Raw genomic sequence first — 20655 nt, 5'->3', positions numbered from 1 at the left:
ACAGGGAGGTAACGGCAGGCATTTGGCACGTTTGCCTTCAATCGGTCAGAGCATTGAGTTTAGGAGTCGGATGTCATATTTCTTCTGCGTAAGACATTAGTGAGGCCACTATTACAAATTGCATACAATTCTGGCAATCCTGCTTTAGAAAGGATGTTGTTAAGCTATGATGTGGAGGTGCCGGTGTTGGACTGGGCTGGACAAAGTTTAAAATCACACAACACCAGGTTACAGTCCAACAGGTTTATGTGGAAGCACTAGCTTTAGAAGCACTACTCCTTCATCAAGTACCTGATAAAGGAGACCTGTTGGACTGTAACTGGTGTTGTGATTTTTAATGTTGTTAAGCTGGAAAGGATGCTGAAACAATTTACAAGGACAAGGACATTGCCAGGACTGAAGGGTTTCAGTTGTAAGGAAAGGCAGGTGCATTTTTCCCTGGTGCTTCAGATGCTGAGGTTTAAAAAATCATGAGGCCATAGAAAAGGTGAATAGCCAAGGAGTCCAAAACTGGAGGACATGGATTTAGGTGAGAAAGGAAAGATTTAAAGGGACCTAACAGCCAGCTTTTTCACACTGGGTATGGAATGAGCTGCCAGAGGAATTGGTTGAGGCAGGTACAATTACAACATTTAAAAGACATTAGGAGAGGTACATGAATAAGAAAGGTTTAGAGGGTTTTAGGCCAAATGCAGGCGAGTGGGACTAGTTTAGATTGGTCCAACCAGTCCACTCCAATATGTTGCCAAAGGTCTGTTTCCATGTTATATGACATGTCTCCACTCTCCCTGCTAGCACTGAGAAGTCATTTCCTTTGTTCAAACGTGATCAAGTATATTTTGCACGTACATGTCAAATTTAAAAGGTATTGCTGTAGTCACATGGATGACTGATCAGATTAAATTTAGAGTACAATATTCTTCTTGTACCTGCAAGTAGGAGAAAGCAAGAATTATATCCACATCTAATATGAACTTGACAGACTACAGTTCCCAGGGGAAACTAGCCTGAATTATGTTGGGTATTTATTTAAAAATGCTGTATTATCTAAAGTGAATTTACTCAAAGAGGTGATAATGGTCACAAGATTACCTCCCTACAACAGTTTGTAAGGAACATCAGACAATTGCAGCAACTGCATACATATAAATTTTATATAGTTCTTGATCTAAATAGATGTCACTCCATCCACCCCAATGCTAATTATTGTAACCAGTCCTTCAGCAAGAACATGTTCAACACAAAGTCAACATTTCAAAGCAAATGCTGTATATGAAAGACAATTTTCAGAAATTGGTGATACTCGACCTTCAACAACATTTCTTTTCCTGCACTTTTCCTGTCACCTCCCCCCCAATCCCAGACTGGAGTTCCTCATCTGCCTGACCATTATTAACAGAAATATAGTCAGATGAATGTTGAAATAATTTTATTTAAAAGATACGAAGTTATAAAATTAAACACAATGACAATAATAGTAATTATAAACATTTAAAAATCAACAGCAAGAGATGAGAAAATATCCTGAAAACTATTTACAATACTCTGATAGCAATTGTTTTGAAAACATACAACAAAAAATTCAAATGTCACAAAATACACATACAACATACATTCAAAATATAAATCAGATTTATAAACTGAGAACTTGTGAAGTTTACATGCCAAGTAGAGTTAGATTGACACAGTCATTACAAACCATCAAGGGAAGTCCCTTTCTATATAAAAGTGAATTTGCAACTGTACAGTGTAAAATGCACCAAGATGAGCTAATTTCCTAAGACTATTTTCTCACTTGGTTTGAGAACTTAAATCAAATAGTAAAAATTAAAAATGCATTTCGAGCACAGATTGTCAAAAATCTGAAGTTGCAACGTCAGTGAGGTTGAGGAATATTACTGTGTACTCCTTTTTTAATTAATTTCTTTTAATGTGTAACACTATTCTGTGCTTCATTTTAATATTTGTAGCCAACTTCCAACTAAAAGCAGCAACTTATTTTCCTGAAGTGAACCACAGCAAACTGGTGGACGTCTTCCCAGTTCCTTAGACTGGGCTCTGAGGTTGGCTTGTAGCTTTACTGGGAAGAAATCCACACCAAGTCAAAGATCGCCATGTTCCTACCTCCAGGCAGTATTGATGGTGAAGGGTCATTGCTGGTATTGCTTACTCACCTTGCCAGAGTAGGCAGCCAATTTGAATATTAGTTACCCAGTTGTGAGCTAACTGGGCCTATTGGGATCCTCCTGGCGGTGAATGGACTGGGCCTTTGCCAGAGGCAAAAGCCTAGAAGATGCCTCCTCCTGTTAGCCACCACCAGAGTAACATGGATCAGAGGGTTGCTTCATGGTGCCTAACCTCTGTGACCAGAATTTACATCCTTTGAATTCAAACATTTTATTAATTCATGGGATTAGAGAGTGTCATGACATATTTATTGCCCCCCAGAGCAAACGACGAGCTGCTGCCTTGAACTAACGCAGTCCATGAGGTGTAGGTATATCAAACTGCAAGTTTGTAAACTGGATTTTAACTCAGTGACAATGCAGGATCAGCTTTTTTTTTTCAAGTTAGAATGAGCTAGGAGTTAAAAGGGAGATGTTCAGAGTACCTCAAGATTGAGAAGCCCTCATGGACCCCCATGCTGCAGCTTCAGCACTCACCTTAGCTAGAGGGGCTGCCATCTTTCCATGGTTGCAGGCCCAATCATAGGGATTGGCCCAATCCTTAATTGGACAGCAGGTTTGGACTTTGCCTCCTGGAATATCACCAGTTGGCAGTCACCATCAAGTGTGACTTCAGGGCCCTCTTTTGAAGGCATCACAAACATGGTTTATATATTAGTTATCTCATCTTTTTACTGACATAAAGACTGAATTAAGTCATTGAGATCACCAGAATCATGAAATTCATTCATGAAATCCAGATCTACGTGCTTTGAGGCTATTTGATTCCTATAATCATTACCTTCAATATCATCAACACCGAACACATCACTTGCCATGCCGTCTGTCATCTGCATGCCTCCATTAAAAGGTAAGTCACTGTTTAGCTGTCCAAGGACACTGTCTACACGAATGTCATTGGGTAATTGTGAATTGGCTTGAGCAGTTTCAATAGCAGCAGTGTTTTGAGCTAATTGAATACCTTGAATAGATGGTGCATGTTGCCGACTCGATAGTTCCCATAGATCTGGAATGGATACAGCTTGTTCACGGTTTGTACCTACCAAATGTACATCATTACTCGTGCTAAGTATATGCATATGAGGGTTGTGATTTACTATAGCATCAGAAGTGCTTAAAACAGCAGGTTGTTGAATGCGTTGAGCTCCAATACCATTGTTGCTAATGTTATGTCGAAACCCTACTGAATCTACTGGACTGTTCCGTGTAGGAGGATCCAAACATTTCAGCACATCTTCACTAAGTACTGGCAATGAACCGTGATTTGCAGGAGTATGTAAATGCAAATTTCCTTTTAGAGTATTATAAGGAGGATTTGGATTCCAATTTGGAGAGGCACCTGCTGTTGTGGTTGTAGATAGCAAGGTTTGTTGGCCAGAGGCGAAAATCTGGTTTGGATTGCTGAGAACTGTGTTACTAAAATTATGATTATTCTGGTTCATAACCAGACTTTTGGTATGCTGCTGACTTGACATTACTTGTGCCTGTTGTAGTCCAGTAAAAGCATCTCGAGGCTCTATGAAACAAGGAGTGAAAATAGTGACTCCACTGACCATAGTTATTTTTTAAAACAAGTTAATGCTTAGAGTCAACAAATTATAAGAAATAAAAGTTGCACCATTCCAAATATCTATGCAAGTCCGAAGCTTTTGCCATAACTATCCAGGAAACATGCATTTTCAAAATTAAAAATCATATCTAAATTAAATGTTAATCTGTAAATAAATACACTGCTTGTTTTTAGGAAATTAAATGTTGATTTGAATTTGGAATATACAACTCAATTACATGATATGCAAATCACGACTGCAATACTAAAATAGTTTTGAAACTGTTTTTTAATGCAATCTATAGTGTAGTCAGATCAGTCTGCTTGTGATGCCATTCTTTCTTACCTTGCTTAATGGGTTTTGAAAGAGCATAGGCTGTTCTTGCAGTGGGCACACCAACTATGATCTTATCTGGTTGGTTTCGCATGCATTGTACCTCTGTGGTATCTGAAACTACACATCAAGGTCCAGTTGGACTTTTTGAAACATCTATAACCAGCTCAACCAAACAAAAGCACCACTGCCACATTTTTGAAAATATTAATTTAAATGGATCCAACATTCTAATGTACATTCAAACACCTTTTCCATTAAAACATATTCGTAGCTCAAGAAGATGGCACCAAATCAAATCTAAATTATCAGATTGATATCTTCTGTATCACCTAATTTATGGACTTTAAATCATATTAATCTATTTTTATAATGCATAGGGAATCCAAACAGAATTCTGTCAAAGACCCAAATCTAAAATTTATGTTGTGCTGGTTTTCTGGATTGTTCATTCATGAGCGTCTCTTACCGAAGACATAGTATTGGGAGGCAAGATGCCAAGAAACAATCATGCTCCTGGTATGCAGGACTCTCCAGACAGCTCCATCAGCACAGCAGAGACCCAAAAACAAATTAACCATCTCTTCTAGTTGGGGCGAATGAAAATGCCAAATGTATAATTGATGCTCAATGGTGCTTCAGTAGTAAATCTTGTCTTTCTAAGAAAGGATGGCAAAACAAATCAGAAGAAACTGATTCTGAGCAAGAATCAGTCAGGAGAATAATGTTCAAGATTGTAAGACCTAACTACCTACTTAAGAGCCACTTAAGAGTTGTATTGTCACTGCCAATATAGACTGGACTGATCCTTGTCTGAGCTAGTCCCTGGACAGCAAAATGCATTAATTCATATTTAAAAGTGAATTGCTATAAATATTCAGCAGTCAGGAAAATATCCATAGAGAAACAAAATCTATGCCGAGGAGAATGATCTTTCACTAGAACTGCAGACAGTTTGAATGTATTAGTTTTAAAGAAGTGAAAGGGGTGATGGTAGTGAAAGGATATACGATTCACAGCAGAAGTGAGCCTTTGGGCCTGCTGTTACATTCAATAGGATCATGGGTGATCGGATTACTGCATATTCCTGCCTGCCCTCAAATTTACAATTTCTTATAAATATATCTATCTGCCTGAAAAAAAAATCGAAGACTGCTTCCATTGCCATTTAGAGTCATAGAGATATACAGCATGGAAACAGACCCTTCGGTCCAACCCCTCCATGCCGACCAAATATCCAAACCCAATCTAGTCCCACCTGCCAGCACCCAGCCCATATCCCTCCAAACCCTTCCTATCCAAATGCCTTCTAAATATTGCAATTGTACCAGCCTCCACCACTTCCTCTGGCAGCTCATTCCATACACGTACCACCCTGTGTGTGAAAAGGTTGCCCCTTAGGTCTCTTTTATATCTTTCCCCTCTCACCCTAAACCTATGCCCTCTAGTTCTGGACTCCCCACACCATGGAAAAGACTTTGTCTATTTATCCTATCCATTCTCCTCATAATTTTGTAAACCCCTATAAGGTCACCCCTCAGCCTCCAACGCTTCAGGGAAAACAGCCCCAGCCTGTTCAGCCTCTCCCTATACTCAAATCCTCCAACCCTGGCAACATCCTTGTAAATCTTTTCTGAGCCCTTTCAAGTTTCACAACATCTTTCCGATAGGAAGGAGACCAGAATTGCACGCAATATTCCAACAGTGGCCTAACCAATGTCCTGTACAGCCGCAACATGACCTCCCAACTCCTGCACGCAATACTCTGATCAATTAAAAAAAAACCAAACGCCTTCTTCACTATCCTATCTACCTGCAACTCCACTTTCAAGGAGCTATGAACCTGTACTCCAAGGTCTCCACTCAGCAACACTCCCGAGGACCTCACCATTAAGTGTACAAGTCCTGCTAAGATTTGCTTTCCCAAAATGCAGCACCTTGCATTTATTGGAATTAAACTCCATCTACCACTTCTCAGCTCATTGACCCATCTGGTCAAGATCCTGTTGTAATCTGAGGTAACCCTCTTCGCTGTCCACTACACCTCCAAATTTTGGTGTCATCTGCAAACTTAATGTGTGCATTCCAAAACTTCATAAGCCTTTAAGAGAAATACATGATCTAATCTCTCTTAAAAAGGTGACCCTCATTTTTAAGTAACGACCCCCTAGTCCGAGATTTTCCCTCAAGAGGGATTATCCTTCTAATGTTCACCCTGTCAAGACCCCTCAGGATCTTATGTGAATAATCAAACCGCCTGTTACTCCTCTGAACTCCAATGAAACAACCCTAGCCTGTCCAATCTTTCCTCATAAGACAAAGTACCCAGTCTAAGTATTAGCCTCGCAAATCTTCTCTGAACTGCTTAAACATATTTACATTCCTTCCTTAAATAAAATAGTACTCCAATTGCTCTCATTAACTGAAGTATAACCTCCTTAATTTTGTATTCAATTCCTCTAACAATAAAGTGATAACATTCTATTAGTTTTCCTAATTACTTTCTGTACCTACATTCTAGCCTTTTGCAATTCATACATAGGGACACCCAGATCTTTGCATCTTGAAGCTCTGCAATCTCTCACCATTTGGATAGAATGCCTTTTTATTCTTTACAGCAAAATGGATAATTTCACATTTTCCCACATTGTACTCCATTTGCTGGTTTTTGACCACCCACTTAACCTTTTCAATCCCTTTATAAGCCTTTTTATATCGTCCTCAGAATATTCTTACTTTACTATTTATTTTTGTGTAATCAGCAAACTGAGCAACCATACCCTAAGTCCCTTTGACCAAGTCATCTGAGTATATTTTAAAATGTTGAGTACTGACATTGCCGAACAGGAAGTGGATCGTTCACACCAACTCTGCTAAATGAGAAAAGGGTTGCTGTGCAAGGCTAAAGAGAGTGGTAATGGGACAAATGATGTGTCTCAAATGTTCAGCTATATCCAAAAGTGAAAACAAGGAGAAGATGAGACTGAAATTGAAACTTCCAAAGAGGAAAATGAATAAAATGGGAGCACAAATTTATAAACTGAAGGCTGTAACGTGCCTAGTTGAAAGATGAGCCGTTATTAGATTCGATACTGATTTCATACAGTATGCAAACAGGCCCTTCGGCCCAACAAGTCCACATCGACCCTCCAAAGCGCAATCCACCCAGAACCATTCCCCTACGTTTACCCCTGACAAGGCACCTAACACTATGGGCAATTTAGCATGGCCAATTCACCTGACCTGCACATCTTTGGATTGTGGGAGGAAACCCACACAGACACAGGGAGAATGTGCAAACTCCACACAGACAGTTGCCCAAGGCAGGAATTGAACCCAGTCCCTGGCGCTGTGAGGCAGCAGTGCTAACCACTTACTCAAGTTTTTATTTGCAGAAAGCCAAAGTCAGACAGATTATAAAAGCAAAATGGAGAATTAAAATGAAAATTTCTGATGAAGGGCTTATGCTTGAAACCATTTGGATAGAATGCCTTTTTATTCTCTCCAGCAAAATGGATAATTTCACATTTTTCCCACATTGTACTCCATTTGCTAGATTTTTGATCACCCACTTAACCTTTTCAATCCCTTTATAAACCTGATCCTCGGATGCTGCCTGACCTGCTGTGCTTTTCCAGCACCATACTTTTTGACTCTGATCTCCAGCATCTGCAGTCCTTGCTTTCTCCTAATTAAAATGACAGTTGACCAGAGGTTGGGGCCACAAATGGGGATTGGACAGATATGTCCCACAAAGCAGTAAAAACAAATGACTGCAGATGCTGGAAACCAGACTCTGTATTAGTGGTGCTGGAGGAGCACAGCAGTTCAGGCAGCATCCAAGGACCAGCGAAATCGACGTTTCGGGCAAAAGCCCTTCATCAGGAATAATCCATGTCCCACAAAGTGGTCACCAAATCTGTATTTGGACTCCCAGTGCAGCGCAGCCCAATTTGTGAACATCAAATAGAGTGTACTAAATTGCAAGTAGTACACATAAATCATAGTTTTACCTGAATGGAATGATTCAGACTTTGGATATCAAGGTGAGAGGTAAAGGGCAGACAATGCAACTCTTGTGCTTAGGTACAAAGCTGCCATAGAAGGGGAGGGATGTGTTAGGAATGACTGAAAAATGGATTGAGAGAGAGTGGTCCCTTCAGAACACTGGAAGTTTAAGAAGCTGGCTCACTACTACCTTCTCAAGAGCAATTAGGGCTGGGCAACAAATGCTGGCAATGCTATGAAAGAATAAAAATTGAAGGGCAAGTGAAAATATAGTTTGTAGTGGCAACATGCTCGAGGAGGCAGAAATGACAGAGCATGGTCTATTAAATACTGGGGTGTTGTGCAGTGGAGGTGAGGACAAGGGAAACTCTATCATGGTTCTGGGTGGGAAGGGAAGGGATGAGAGCAGAAATGTGGGAAATAATTTTGACATATTTGAGAATTCTGTCAATCATGACTGGAGTAATTCTCAGTTGCAAAAATAAGGAGATATATCAGAAGTCTGGATATTTGCATATCATAACAGATGCAATATTGCCTGAAAAATTGGGAGAACAGAATGGAGTTCTGACAGGAAGCACGATGTGAGGTAGTGTAGTCAAGGTAGCTATGAGTTGGTAGTGAATATTTGTCATTGGCCCATCTAGAGCGATGAAAACAATGAATCTGAGGGAGGAGGAGTTGGAATTGGACCACCTGAAAGTAAGAGCAGGGTGGAAATTAAAAGTAAAGTGGATGAAATTTCTCAGTTCAAGCCGAGAACAGAAAATAGCAATGAACCAGAATATAAAAGTGAGAGAAAGAGCTAGAGTAGATCTAGAATAGAGCAAGTCCTGATGAAAAACTCTTGCCTGAAACATCGATTTGCCTGCTCCATGGATGCTGCCTGACTTGCCGTGCTTTTCCAGCACCACATTCTCGACTAGAACAAAGAATGTTCAAGATATCCTACAAATATCCAAGACTCACAGGTGCAGGTACCCATTGTAACACTTTAATCTGGAGGCAGTAAACACTGTTAAAGGAACCATTGTTCAATGTGAGAAAATGTGCAGCTGGGAGGAGGGTTGAATTGGATAAAGTCCGATGGTCTCCTTTCAAGGAAGGAAGGAGCAGAAAACCCTCAGATTATCCTGGTGCAGGATGAAGGGGTAGAGATCAGACACCTATGGCGAAGAGCAGATGTTAAGGGCCAACAAATTAGAAACTGTTAAAATGATGAAGTACATCGGGTGAGTCATGAACATGGGTGTGAAGAAGTTGGAAAAGGGGAGGAAACAAAAGTAAAGCCAAGATAGTGAAAAAAAATTGTTTGCAGGAACTGGCAATGGGTCAACCAGGGCAGTCCTTTAGGTGGATCTTGGGAAGGAGTAGAAAAGCAAATTGGATGGAGTTGGGATAGTATGAGTTTGGAGGCTCTTGAAGGGATGATCTCCAGTGAAGCTCAAAGACAGGCACACAGGCAATGGTTTGATGTTCACTGTTGGGGTCACCATTAAGAAGTTAGGTGGTGGTGTAGATGAGTTGGCAGTAATTTAGACATTGGCATTTACATTTTACGTTTACAGTCTTCAAAGCTTAAAATCATGATTCTGAACCTATATTCAAGCCTGACATTCAATCTCTTTTAACATGTTTCGTTTTGGCTGATGTGCAAGCTACTACAAAAAAAAGTATACACTACACCCAGTAGTTTATAATTCCAATAATGTTTACAGTTTTTATTATAAGAGGATTCTGGGTAATCCAAGATGGAGGACGGAAAAAATTTCTGGCTGTAAGAGCTGCTCCTTTTTTTGAGGTATTTTAGGTATTGGAGGTGATTTCCTTGAATTCCAGGAGCAGCAATTGTTTTGGAACTTTGAGAAAGAAAAGTCAAAACCACAGCAATTTAAAAGAGAGAAGAGCAGACAAAGGAAGCACATGGTGAAGACAGTGCAGGAGAGAGAGAGAGAGAGAGAGAGAGAGAAAAAAAAACCTGCACAGTTACCGCCTTTGCTGTTTGAATTCGTGTATCGCTGGACATCGTGAGTGCATCTGGGAAAATTAACAAACAGTGGAATACGCAACTAGTCTTGGAGGAACTGTTGGGCGAAGTTCACAGCACAGAATCAGATAAGTTAATTGTTGTTTTAAGTCTGTCCAAGAGAAAGGCTGCAGTAGTGAGTATAGTGGATTCTTTCTTGATTATATGTTCTTGGAGATAAGTCTCTTGATTAAACTTAAAATATAAGCCATAGCTATTAATTTAACCTGGGGAGTGTTTGTAGAGGAATAAGACGGTGTTATTTTCTGGGTCTGTAGATTGTGAAGGAGCAAAAATGGCCTTTGCAGTGATATGTACTTCTTGTCAGATGTGGGAATTTAAAGGTTACTGCGGATTATATCTGCCATAAGTGCTGTTGGATGCGAATCTTATCAGGTCGAGTGGATTGGTTGGAGAGACAGTTAGAAGTGATGAGGAATTTGCAACAGGAACAGTATGTGATGGATGGCAGTTATAGGAAGGGGGGAGTCTCAGATACAGTCCTGGGTTAACTCCAGGAAGGGTGAGAGAGGTCGGCACCTAGGGCAGGAGTCTTTTGTGGATATACACATTTCAAACAGGTATAGTGAGGAAAGAGATCGATCTGAGATGGGTACAGCTGAGAACACAAGTGAGTCAAACAGTCAGGGCAGGTAGGGACAAGGTAGGACTAATAAATTAAACTGCATTTATTTCAATGCAAGGAGCCTAACAGGGAAGGCAGATGAACTCAGGGCATGGTTAGGAACATGGGACTGGGATATCATAGCAATTACAGAAACATGGCTCAGGGATAGGCAGGACTGGCAGCTTAATGTTCTAGGATACAAATGTTACAGGAAGGATAGAAAGGGAGGCAAGAGAGGAGGGGGAGTGGTATTTTTGATAAGGGATAGCATTACAGCTGTACTGAGGGAGGATATTCCTGGAAATACATCCAGGGGAGTTATTTGGGTGGAACTGAGAAATAAGAAAGGGATGATCACCTTATTGGGATTGTATTATAGACCCCCAATAGTCAGAGGGAAAATGAGAAACAAACTTGTAAGGACATCTCAGCTATCTGTAAGAATAATAGGGTAGTTATGGTAGGGAATTTTAACTTTCCAAACATCCACTGGGACTGCCATAGTGTTAAAGGTTTAAATGGAGGGGAATTTCTTAAGTGCATAGAAGACAATTTTCTGATTCAGTATGTGGATGTACCTACTAGAGAAGGTGCAAAACTTGACCTACTCTTGGGAAATAAGGCAGGGCAGGTGACTGAGGTGTCAGTGGGGGAGCACTTTGGGGCCAGCGACCATAATTCTATTCGTTTTAAAATAGTGATGGAAAAGGATAGACCAGATCTAAAAGTTGAAGTCCTAAATTGGAGAAAGGCCAATTTTGACGGTATGAGGCAAGAACTTTCGAAAGCTGATTGGAGGCAGATGTTCGCAGGTAAAGAGACGGCTGGAAAATGGGAAGCCTTCAGAAATGAGATAATGAGAATCCAGAGAAAGTATATTCCTGTCAGGGTGAATGGGAAGGCTGGTAGGTAGAAGGAATGCTGGATAACTAAAGAAATTGAGGGTTTGGTTAAGAAAAAGGAAGCATATGTCAGGTATAGACAGGATAGATCGAGTGAATCCTTAGAAGAGTATAAAGGAAATAGGAGTATACTTAAGAGGGAAATCAGGAGGGCAAAATGGGGACATGAGATAGCTTTGGCAAATAGAATTAAGGAGAATCCAAAGGGTTTTTACAAATATATTAAGGACAAAAGGATAACTAGGGAGAGAATAGGGCCCCTCAAAGATCAGCGAGGTAGCCTTTGTGTGGAGCCACAGAAAATGGGGGCGATACTAAGTGAATATTTTGCATCAGTATTTATTGTGGAAAAGGATATGGAAGATATAGACTGTAGGGAACTAGATAGTGACATCTTGCAAAATGACCAGATTACAGAGGAGGAAGTGCTGGATGTCTTGAAACAGTTAAAGGTGGATAAATCCCCAGGATCTGATCAGGTGTACCTGAGAACTCTGTGGGAAGTTAGAGAAGTGATTGCTGGGCCTCTTTCTGAGATATTTGTATCATCGATAGTCACAGGTGAGGTGCCGGAAGACTGGAGGTTAGCAAACGTGGTGCCACTGTTTAAGAAGGACGGTAAAGACAAGCCAGGGAACTATAGACACCGAGCCTGACCTCGGTGATGGGCAAGTTGTTGGAAGGAATCCTGAGGGACAGGACGTACATGTATTTGGAAAGACCATGACTGATTCGGGTAGTCAACATGGCTTTGTGCGTGGGAAATAATGTCTCACAAACTTGATTGAGTTTTTTGAAGAAGTAACAAAGAAGATTGATGAGGGCAGAGCAGTAGATGTGATCTATATGGACTTCAGTAAGGCGTTCAACAAGGTTCCCCATGGGAGACTGATTAGCAAGGTTAGATCTCATGGAATACAGAGAGAACTAGCCATTTGGGTACAGAACTGGCTGAAAGGTAGAAGAGGGTTGTTTTTCAGACTGGAGGCCTGTGATTAGTGGAGTGCCACAAGGATCGGTGCTGGCACCCTCTACTTTTTGTCATTTACATAAATGATTTGGATGCGAGCATAAGAGGTACAGTTCGTAAGTTTGCAGATGACACCAAAATTGGAGGTGTAGTGGACAGCGAAGAAGGTTACCTCAGATTACAACAGGATCTGGACCAGATGGGCCAATGGGCTGAGAAGTAGCCGATGGAGTTTAATTCAGATAAATGCGAGGTGCTGCATTTTGGGAAAGCAAATCTTAGCAGGATTTATAATGGTAAGGTCCTAGGGAGTGTTGCTGAACATAGAGACCTTGGAGTGCAGGTTCATAGCTCCTTGAAAGTGGAGTCGCAGCTAGATAGGATAGTGAAGAAGGCGTTTGGTATGCTTTCCTTTATTGGTCAGAGTATTGAGTACAGGAGTTGGGAGGTAATGTTGCAGCTGCACAGGACATTGGTTAGGCCACTGTTGGAATATTGCGTGCAATTCTGGTCTCCTTCCTATCGGAAAGATGTTGTGAAACTTGAAAGGGTTCAGAAAAGATTTACAAGGATGTTGCCAGGGTTGGAGGATCTGAGTTACAGGGAGAGGCTGAACAGGCTGGGACTGTTTTCCCTGGAGCATCAGAGGCTGAGGGGTGACCTTATAGAGGTTTACAAAATTATGAGGGGCATGGATAGGGTAAATAGGCAGTCTTTTCCCTGGGGTCGGGGAGTCCAGAACTAGAGGGCATAGGTTTAGGGTGAGAGGGGAAAGATATAAAAGAGACCAAAGGGGCAACGTTTTCATGCAGAGGGTGGTACGTGTATGGAATGAGCTGCCAGAGGAAGTGGTGGAGGCTGGTACAATTGCAACATTTAAGAGGCATTTGGATGGGTATATGAATAGGAAGGGTTTGGAGGGATATGGGCTGGGTGCTGGCAGGTGGGACTAGATTGGGTTGGGATATCTGGACGACATGGACGGGTTGGACTGAAGGGTCTGTTTCCATGCTGTACATCTCTATGATAGTAAAGTCACACCGAATATTCTAGGCTACTGTGACCTTGTTTCAGAAGCAGGTCCTGGAAATCAAAGATAGAAGTAATATGCCCTGAGTTTATGTAAAATGTCTACAGCACTGTTGCTTTGTCAGTGAATATTGATTTATTACTGACATGCTGGGAAAGGCCTGTCATATGAGGTTTTATTATGATGCTATAGTCACAAACTGACAAAAGCAATTCTCAAAATAAGTACAAGACTCCGTAGTCTTGAGATGTGGTATTTATTGTGAACCTTACCTGATGGTGCCCAATCCTGCAGCAACTTATGGAAAGCATCTGCTGTCCTCTTTCGTTTTTCGTAAAAACAGTTATCTATATAAGAAGAAAAAATGCAGAAGAATTATTTTAAAACATCATTCTCAAGTGAATGAATAGAAAAAAACATGTAAGAATATTTCTGGCTTTGTTTTCAAAGTTAGTTTTTTTTTTAAAATCACACCTTTAAATGTCCCAAGGCATGCCACAAAAGCATGTCAAATGAAATTTGACAAAGAGACACACAAGATCATTATGGAGAGAGAACCAAAAGCTTAGTTAAAGAGGTAAGAGAATATAAAGCTAAAAAAGATAGTAAGGTAGCAAGATTCTGAGAGGAATGTTATAGTTTAACACCTGGCCAACTCAAAGCACAGTCAACAATGTTGGAATTAAAATAGGAGGGCATTATTAAAATAGGAGGCACAAGAGACCAGAATTAGAGAAGAGCACAAGTCTGAGGAGGTTTGTGGGATGTTATGGAGATAGGAAAGGGCACAGCCATGGAGTGATAGAAAATAATGAGTGCATTTTAAGAGTGAGTTGCATCCGAACCATAAGTCAGTGTAAGAAACAGCAAACAGAATTTTGGATAAACTCAATGTTATACAAGGTAGAAACTAGGAGGTTAGCCAGGAACATTCTGGAATAGTCACCTAAAGGTAACAATGAGTGTCTTCGTAGCAGATGAGCTGAGTGACAGACAAAATTAGGTGGAACTAATGACAACACAGATGTTTGGCTGAAAACTCATCTCACAACTTGACATCAAGATTGTAAATGTTCTGGTTTAACCTCAAAACAGTTACTACAGAAACTCAGTGGCTTGGAAACTGAGTTTGTTACCAGGCTAAAAGACAATGGTTTCAGTCATTTCAATAGTTACTTAAAGGAAAGTACTGCTATTTGGTACTAAATGTCTGATAAACAATCTGACAACTTAGCTGAAGTGGTTACGTTGCCATGGGAAGATAGAGCCTGGGTGCCATCCATATACATGGAGGAATGTATAAGAATGGACAAGATGTTGACCATACAAATATCACTTTCTAACTTAAGATCTTAAATGATTAACCTTTCACATGACTCTATAAGAACTGATTGACTTGATAGGTGAACTCAAAGCTTTCCATTTAACTATTCTGGAAAACAGTCTAAGTGACCTAATTCTAATTAGCCATGAGTAACTCTCAGTTTCAGAGACTCCCACATTTTGCTGGAACCATCCAGTCAATAGCAAGATCACCCAAACTTTCATTTGTGGAACAAAGCCTTGCTCAAACAATTTTTTTATTAGTTATAAAAAGGTATTGTCTAATATTGGACAATACCTTCTTGTAACTAATAAAAAAATTAGTTGCTAAGTTCCACCGAATAGTAACTAATAAAAAAAATTGCTAAGTTCCACTCAATAATATTGGACAATATTAGACATAATAAATGGTGAAAGATTGCAGCATGCTGTTGTGCAGAGGGACCTAGGAGTGCTCATACATAAATCGCTAAAAATTGATTTGCAGGTGCAACAGGTAATCAGGAAGACAAATGGAATACTGGCTTTCATTGCTACAGGGATTGAATTTAAGAGCAAGAAAGTTGTGCTGCAATTGTACAAGGTTTTGGTGAGGCTGCATCTGGAGTACTGTCTGCAGTTCTGGTCTCTTTACTTGAGGAAGGATATACTAGCTTTGGAGGTGGTGCAGAGGACGTTCACCAGGATTCTGGAGATGACGGGGTTTATCCTGTGAGGAGAGGTTGAACTGCCTGGGACTGTACACACTAGAATTTAGAAGAATGTGAGGGAATCTTATAGAAACATATAAAATTATGAAAGGGATAGATAAGGTAGAGGCAGGCAATTTATTTCCACTGTTGGGTGAGACTAGGACTGGGGAACATGGCCTTAAGATTAGGGGGTGTAGATTTAGGACAGGGATGAGGAAGAACTGCTTTTCCCAGAGAGTACTGAAACTATGGAATTCTTTGCCCAAGGAAGCAGTAGGGGCAGCTTCATTAAATATATTCAAGACACAATTGGATGGATTTTGCATGGTTGGGGAATTAAGAGTTATGGGGATAATGCAAGCAGGAGGAGCTGGCTCGATGGGCCAAATGGCCTACTTCGGTTTCTATTACTATGAAACAATAATAAATTTAACTTCCATCTAATAAACACGTTTGAAATGGTAGATAGGACACCTCTTTAATTGAAGTAATATTTTTAATATTTATCTGCAAGTGGAACATCAAAGGATCAATTTCTTTAGGCTTTATCAGATAAAAAGAAAACATAGCTCGGCCCTCCCACCACTTAAAAGCGAAAGATGAATGTAAGCAAGTAACACTGATTAAAAGCCTTGTCAACACACTGTGGCCACAAGCTCACTGCTCCCACTAGATAGTCAAAAGAAGTATGTTACTATAAACTGTTTACAGTCAAAAAATAACATCGGTCATCTATAAAGACTAGGAAAGTCCCAGTCTTTTGAAAGTTAGTGATACGAGACAAAATTGATCTCAGCAATCGAGGGGAGAGAAAAAGTAGCCAGTGTTCCCATATTAATGATCCTTGCTTGACAGTGCAAAATGGGCAAGAATAGGATGCAGCTTCAATGCCAAGTCGAGACTAACATGAAGAACTGTCACTCTTCCTGCACACAAATCAGATTCTTCAGGATCAAGAGGTAAAACATTGCCTGGACAAAACTAGATACTCTATACAAATATAATTCATTAGGTACACCTAAAATATAGCATTATGCAAATCTTACATGGAGGGAGATGTTCCACTTCCAGTTTAAAAGCTTGCCTTGTCTTCCCCTTGCTGAACTCAACCCAACCTTCAGGCTGTTAAGTCCTGCCTCCAACAGCTGCTAGCCAATCATGAGAAACGATGATACTGGGATTATAGGCAGCCCCCAAAGTGGAAGCAACTGCCAACCAGCCTTGAGAGACTGGGGTTTCAGGAGTCCAAAGTTTCTGTGATGAGGTTGGGCAAGCCAGGTTCAGCAGGACAGTTGGTAGGGGACATTTGCAAAGGGAAGGCTCAGAAATCCCGTCTAGGTACAGGAACTTTCACAAAAGCTGACAAGGCTGTTACTTGCCACTTGGTCCGGGTGAGCACCAAGACAAGCAGTGGTCCAACTAAGTTTTTAAGTGGTCGTTAACTGGCCGTAAGGGCATCAACTGTCCAATGAATAAGTGGGCTTCCCTCCAAGTTGCTAGTAAAAAGAGCAACAGTGGGTAGGCGATGAGCTTAATGACATCAACACGGCACTCAATTTTATGCTCCCCTCATCAGTCAGCCCACTCCTAGGGAAATTGCTAAGTTCTACCCAATACTTAAAAGCTTTGGGTACCAAAACATTGTATATAATAACTATCACAACTGAATACTGCGGAATAAGCCTATTAAATATAAAAGTAATGCTATTCTACATCAATAATTATGTATAATACCTCTGTCATCTGGAAGGTATCTGAACTCCATGGATTCACTGACTTGTTGGTCTGAAGGTCTTCGAAGCTGCATTTTCACAGATACAGGCTCAGTTACGTTTGTTTTGCAATATGCAGGTGTTCGAAAGACAATGGCAACTTGCCGATGGACATCAGCTTGTGAAAACGAACCTTTGGCCTCCCAGTTGTGAGTGAAAAAGCGAACTTCAATATCATCTATGGACATAAATGTTAAGATTTGTTCAACACTGCGTAAAAGAATTCTTAAATCCATGTATCGTTTAATATCATGACTAATGCAGAATTGACTCAAAATCTGTTTTAGTAAAAATAAATTAAGTTTGGCACCCTGTCTCTGCCTTCCCCCATACGATAAGCCAGTATTGACCCCATCAGTGACTTTGTACAAGTGCAAATATAATGCAAGCTAAAAATACTCATCCTACATTAAAAAACTGTAGCTTCAAAATGAAACAATTAAATATTCAAAGTCCACAAATAAATTTTAAACTTTAAAAAATATTCTTGCACATCTTAGCATTTGGCAAACGTTTCCAGTAAGATAGCACCAGAGTAGGATGCTCCAACTGGAGCTCCTTTGCTCCATCAATTCTTTTTCTTCTTTATCATTTCTTTTCCCCCCTCTCTCCTCCCTTCCCTTGACCCCGGACATCGGTCCCAGCCTCCGACTCCTGGTCTCTGAAGTCGAGTCGGTGGAGACACCAGCTCACCAGTTGCCGCAGCGGGAACGCTGGTGACCAGCAGCTGGAGCTGGAATGCCAATGGTCCAGTATGAAGTGTGGTGACAACCCACGGTCAGACCACATGGAGACCCCTCGTGCAGGTATGCTGCAGAGCACCTTTGGAAAGAAACTGTGATGTTTGTCTTTTTAACTTTGCTTCTTATTTTTCTGACTTACGGTTATACCATATACAGCTGTAATGTAACTTTCATTTTTTTTTCGTTTGTCTATTCTGTAAATAAGGATTGTACCTCGGTACCTTTGCGCCCAAGATGGTGCTGTAAGTAGAGACTTATAAATTTTTCATCTCTCTTATGTGAGTACATGTGACAATAAAGCTAATTCGACAATTTAATTCACATGTTATTCCCATTTTGGACCCTGCAAGCCATATAAATGGACAATATCCACACTGTAATGGTCTGAAAAGAAAGAACTTCCTGATTGCCTTTGTTTTCACCCCCCCCATTCTACAATTAACAATTTATTTTCTGTAATATCCTTGAATGAAGGTTGATGGTTTGGATTTCAAGCTCCAGAGAAGTATTTAACATTTCAACTTTCATAAGCATCATCGTCATATGCTTTGCCTGAAGGCAGATCCTTGGCTCACTCTCTTTGCTGTATCTTGCTATCCTATTCCAGTCTTTTGATTTCTGATAACTTCATTCAATTTTTACACCATTGAATGTCCATTTCCTCATGATGTTCCCTGTGCAGTCTCTACCTTTTCCTAACTAAATTTAGCAAATTGTTCTGAAGAGGGGTCACTTGACCCGAAATGTTAACTGATTTCTTTTCACAGATGCGGTCAGATCTGCTGAGTTTTTGTAGCAAATTGTTTTCATTTGTTCACTCTCCTCAGTACATCATCATTTGTAACTTTTTTCTATCCATTTCCCCTAAACCTATATTTCAAAACTATTTGATAAGTTCCATGAGGTTCAAATCTCCGAATCATACAAGCATCAAGCCAAATTAAGCTCTTTTTACTACTCAAAGTATTCTTTAATATAATATTAGCAAGGTTCATTCCTTACTTTTTATGACATCAATCAAAACAAACAGTACTATCTGGTACATGGTGACATTATTTTCAGCAAGAAGAAACCTTCATGTACACAAAAATTTAAAACACCATAAAGCAGCAGTACTACAATAAAAACATGACAGATTACATTTAATATTACTTAACCTTTAGAAAAGGCAAGTACAGATGAACCTCGATTATCCAACATTCGATGAACTGAATTTTGGATGATCAGAACAAGATTGCAAGGTCCCAATGCTTGACTAATTATGTTATCTGCCATTTGATTAACCGAACGAATGAAATACTCCCTGCCCACGTCCTTCGGATAATCGAAGATCTTCTGTACTACTGTAGCCTCCTCTTCTCGTCTCCACACCATTTCCAGTGGTGTTGCATAAGTATCCAGACTTGCTTTACTCCTATTTCTCATCTACATACAATCTCTCGTGACTTCATTTGGAAACAAAGCATCTGTATCTACATATTCATTGTTGACATCATGTGTTTGGAGAACTTACAGCTTGACCTTTCAGATTTGAGCTGCCAACCAATCAGCATTCTTTTCTCTTGCAGTGCAAATTACAGAGATCATTTAAAATTTGGTATTCTTGTGTTTGTCCCGATGAGCAAAAGATGAAAAGTATCAACAACATGTCTTTTTGCTCAGCAATAATCACTCTCTAAAATGGCTTGGACTTTGCAATCACATCACCCCTGACCTTGAAGTAAGAATGAACACATTCTTCAGGACCTCCCCTAGACAATGTTGATTTAGTTTAGTTCTGATGTCAGCTATAAAGGGATCTCTGGTGTGCAGAAACAATGAGTCATGAACAGGCTGAGCAGCCAATCAGACAGCAAACCTGGAAGTTTAAAAAATATCAAATTTTAATGATCTTATAGAGAATGAAGGAGATTGGGATTTGCATCAGATTAATGCAGGAGCTAACATAAAAAAATGATATTTTCAGTTGTTTTATTTTAATTAGATATAGAATCTGTGGTGATGGCACTGCAGATTTGTGGAATTAGTTTAACAGGACCAGAGAAGTAGTTCAGCAATAATTATGTCTTAGTGCTGTTAAAAGCTAAGTTACGCCTCATTAAACATTTTTTTGAACAATAAGATTAATGCATAAAAAGTTAAAGTTCATACCAAATAGCTGATTCTACACTGATTGCATCATTGAAAACTATGCAGGAGAAAAGATTTACTTTCGAGCACATTCCATACTTTTTACATTTAACCGTCCATTTCACAGAGTAACAACAGCAAACACCAATAGTTTTCGCTGTGAATGCAACTGCAAAATCTAGGCCATCTCAGATTAGTGTATATTATACTTTTCAATTACCTTTCTATGTTGACTATTTCCAAAACTTCATTACTCCAAATTACAAAAAAAATCCCCTAATATCTCACTAATCCTTTGGTATTAAAAAGAAAATCACCATTATGTACAACGTATCCTGATCAGATGTTAAAAAATTCAATTA

At 39.9% G+C, this 20655-nt stretch overlaps 1 protein-coding gene across 3 annotated transcripts in view; it reads right to left on the bottom strand.

Moving 5' to 3' along the window:
• Positions 1 to 1414: 1414 nt before the first annotated feature.
• rel (REL proto-oncogene, NF-kB subunit) overlaps positions 1415 to 20655 on the bottom strand; it is a 54270-nt gene continuing 35029 nt past the window's right edge. For 2 of the 3 annotated variants that reach the window (XM_043696054.2, XM_043696056.2), the window contains exons 8-11: positions 17383 to 17598; positions 13906 to 13980; positions 4082 to 4189; positions 1415 to 3702 (exon numbers count right to left, since the gene is read on the bottom strand). In XM_043696054.2, coding sequence (XP_043551989.1) covers positions 2858 to 3702; positions 4082 to 4189; positions 13906 to 13980; positions 17383 to 17598 — 1244 coding nt within the window. In that variant the 3' untranslated portion in view covers positions 1415 to 2857. The remainder of the gene's footprint in view (positions 3703 to 4081; positions 4190 to 13905; positions 13981 to 17382; positions 17599 to 20655) is intronic. The other variant, XM_087991413.1, reaches the window with a different exon arrangement.

The sequence above is a fragment of the Chiloscyllium plagiosum genome, unplaced genomic scaffold (genome assembly GCF_037043375.1).
Source record: "Chiloscyllium plagiosum isolate Xiang-an unplaced genomic scaffold, Cpla_swu_hap1 HiC_scaffold_10, whole genome shotgun sequence".
In the NCBI taxonomy this organism is placed as follows: Eukaryota; Metazoa; Chordata; class Chondrichthyes; order Orectolobiformes; family Hemiscylliidae; genus Chiloscyllium; species Chiloscyllium plagiosum.
The sequence above is the reverse complement of the archived record's forward strand: the minus strand, read 5'-3'. Positions and strand labels throughout refer to the sequence as shown.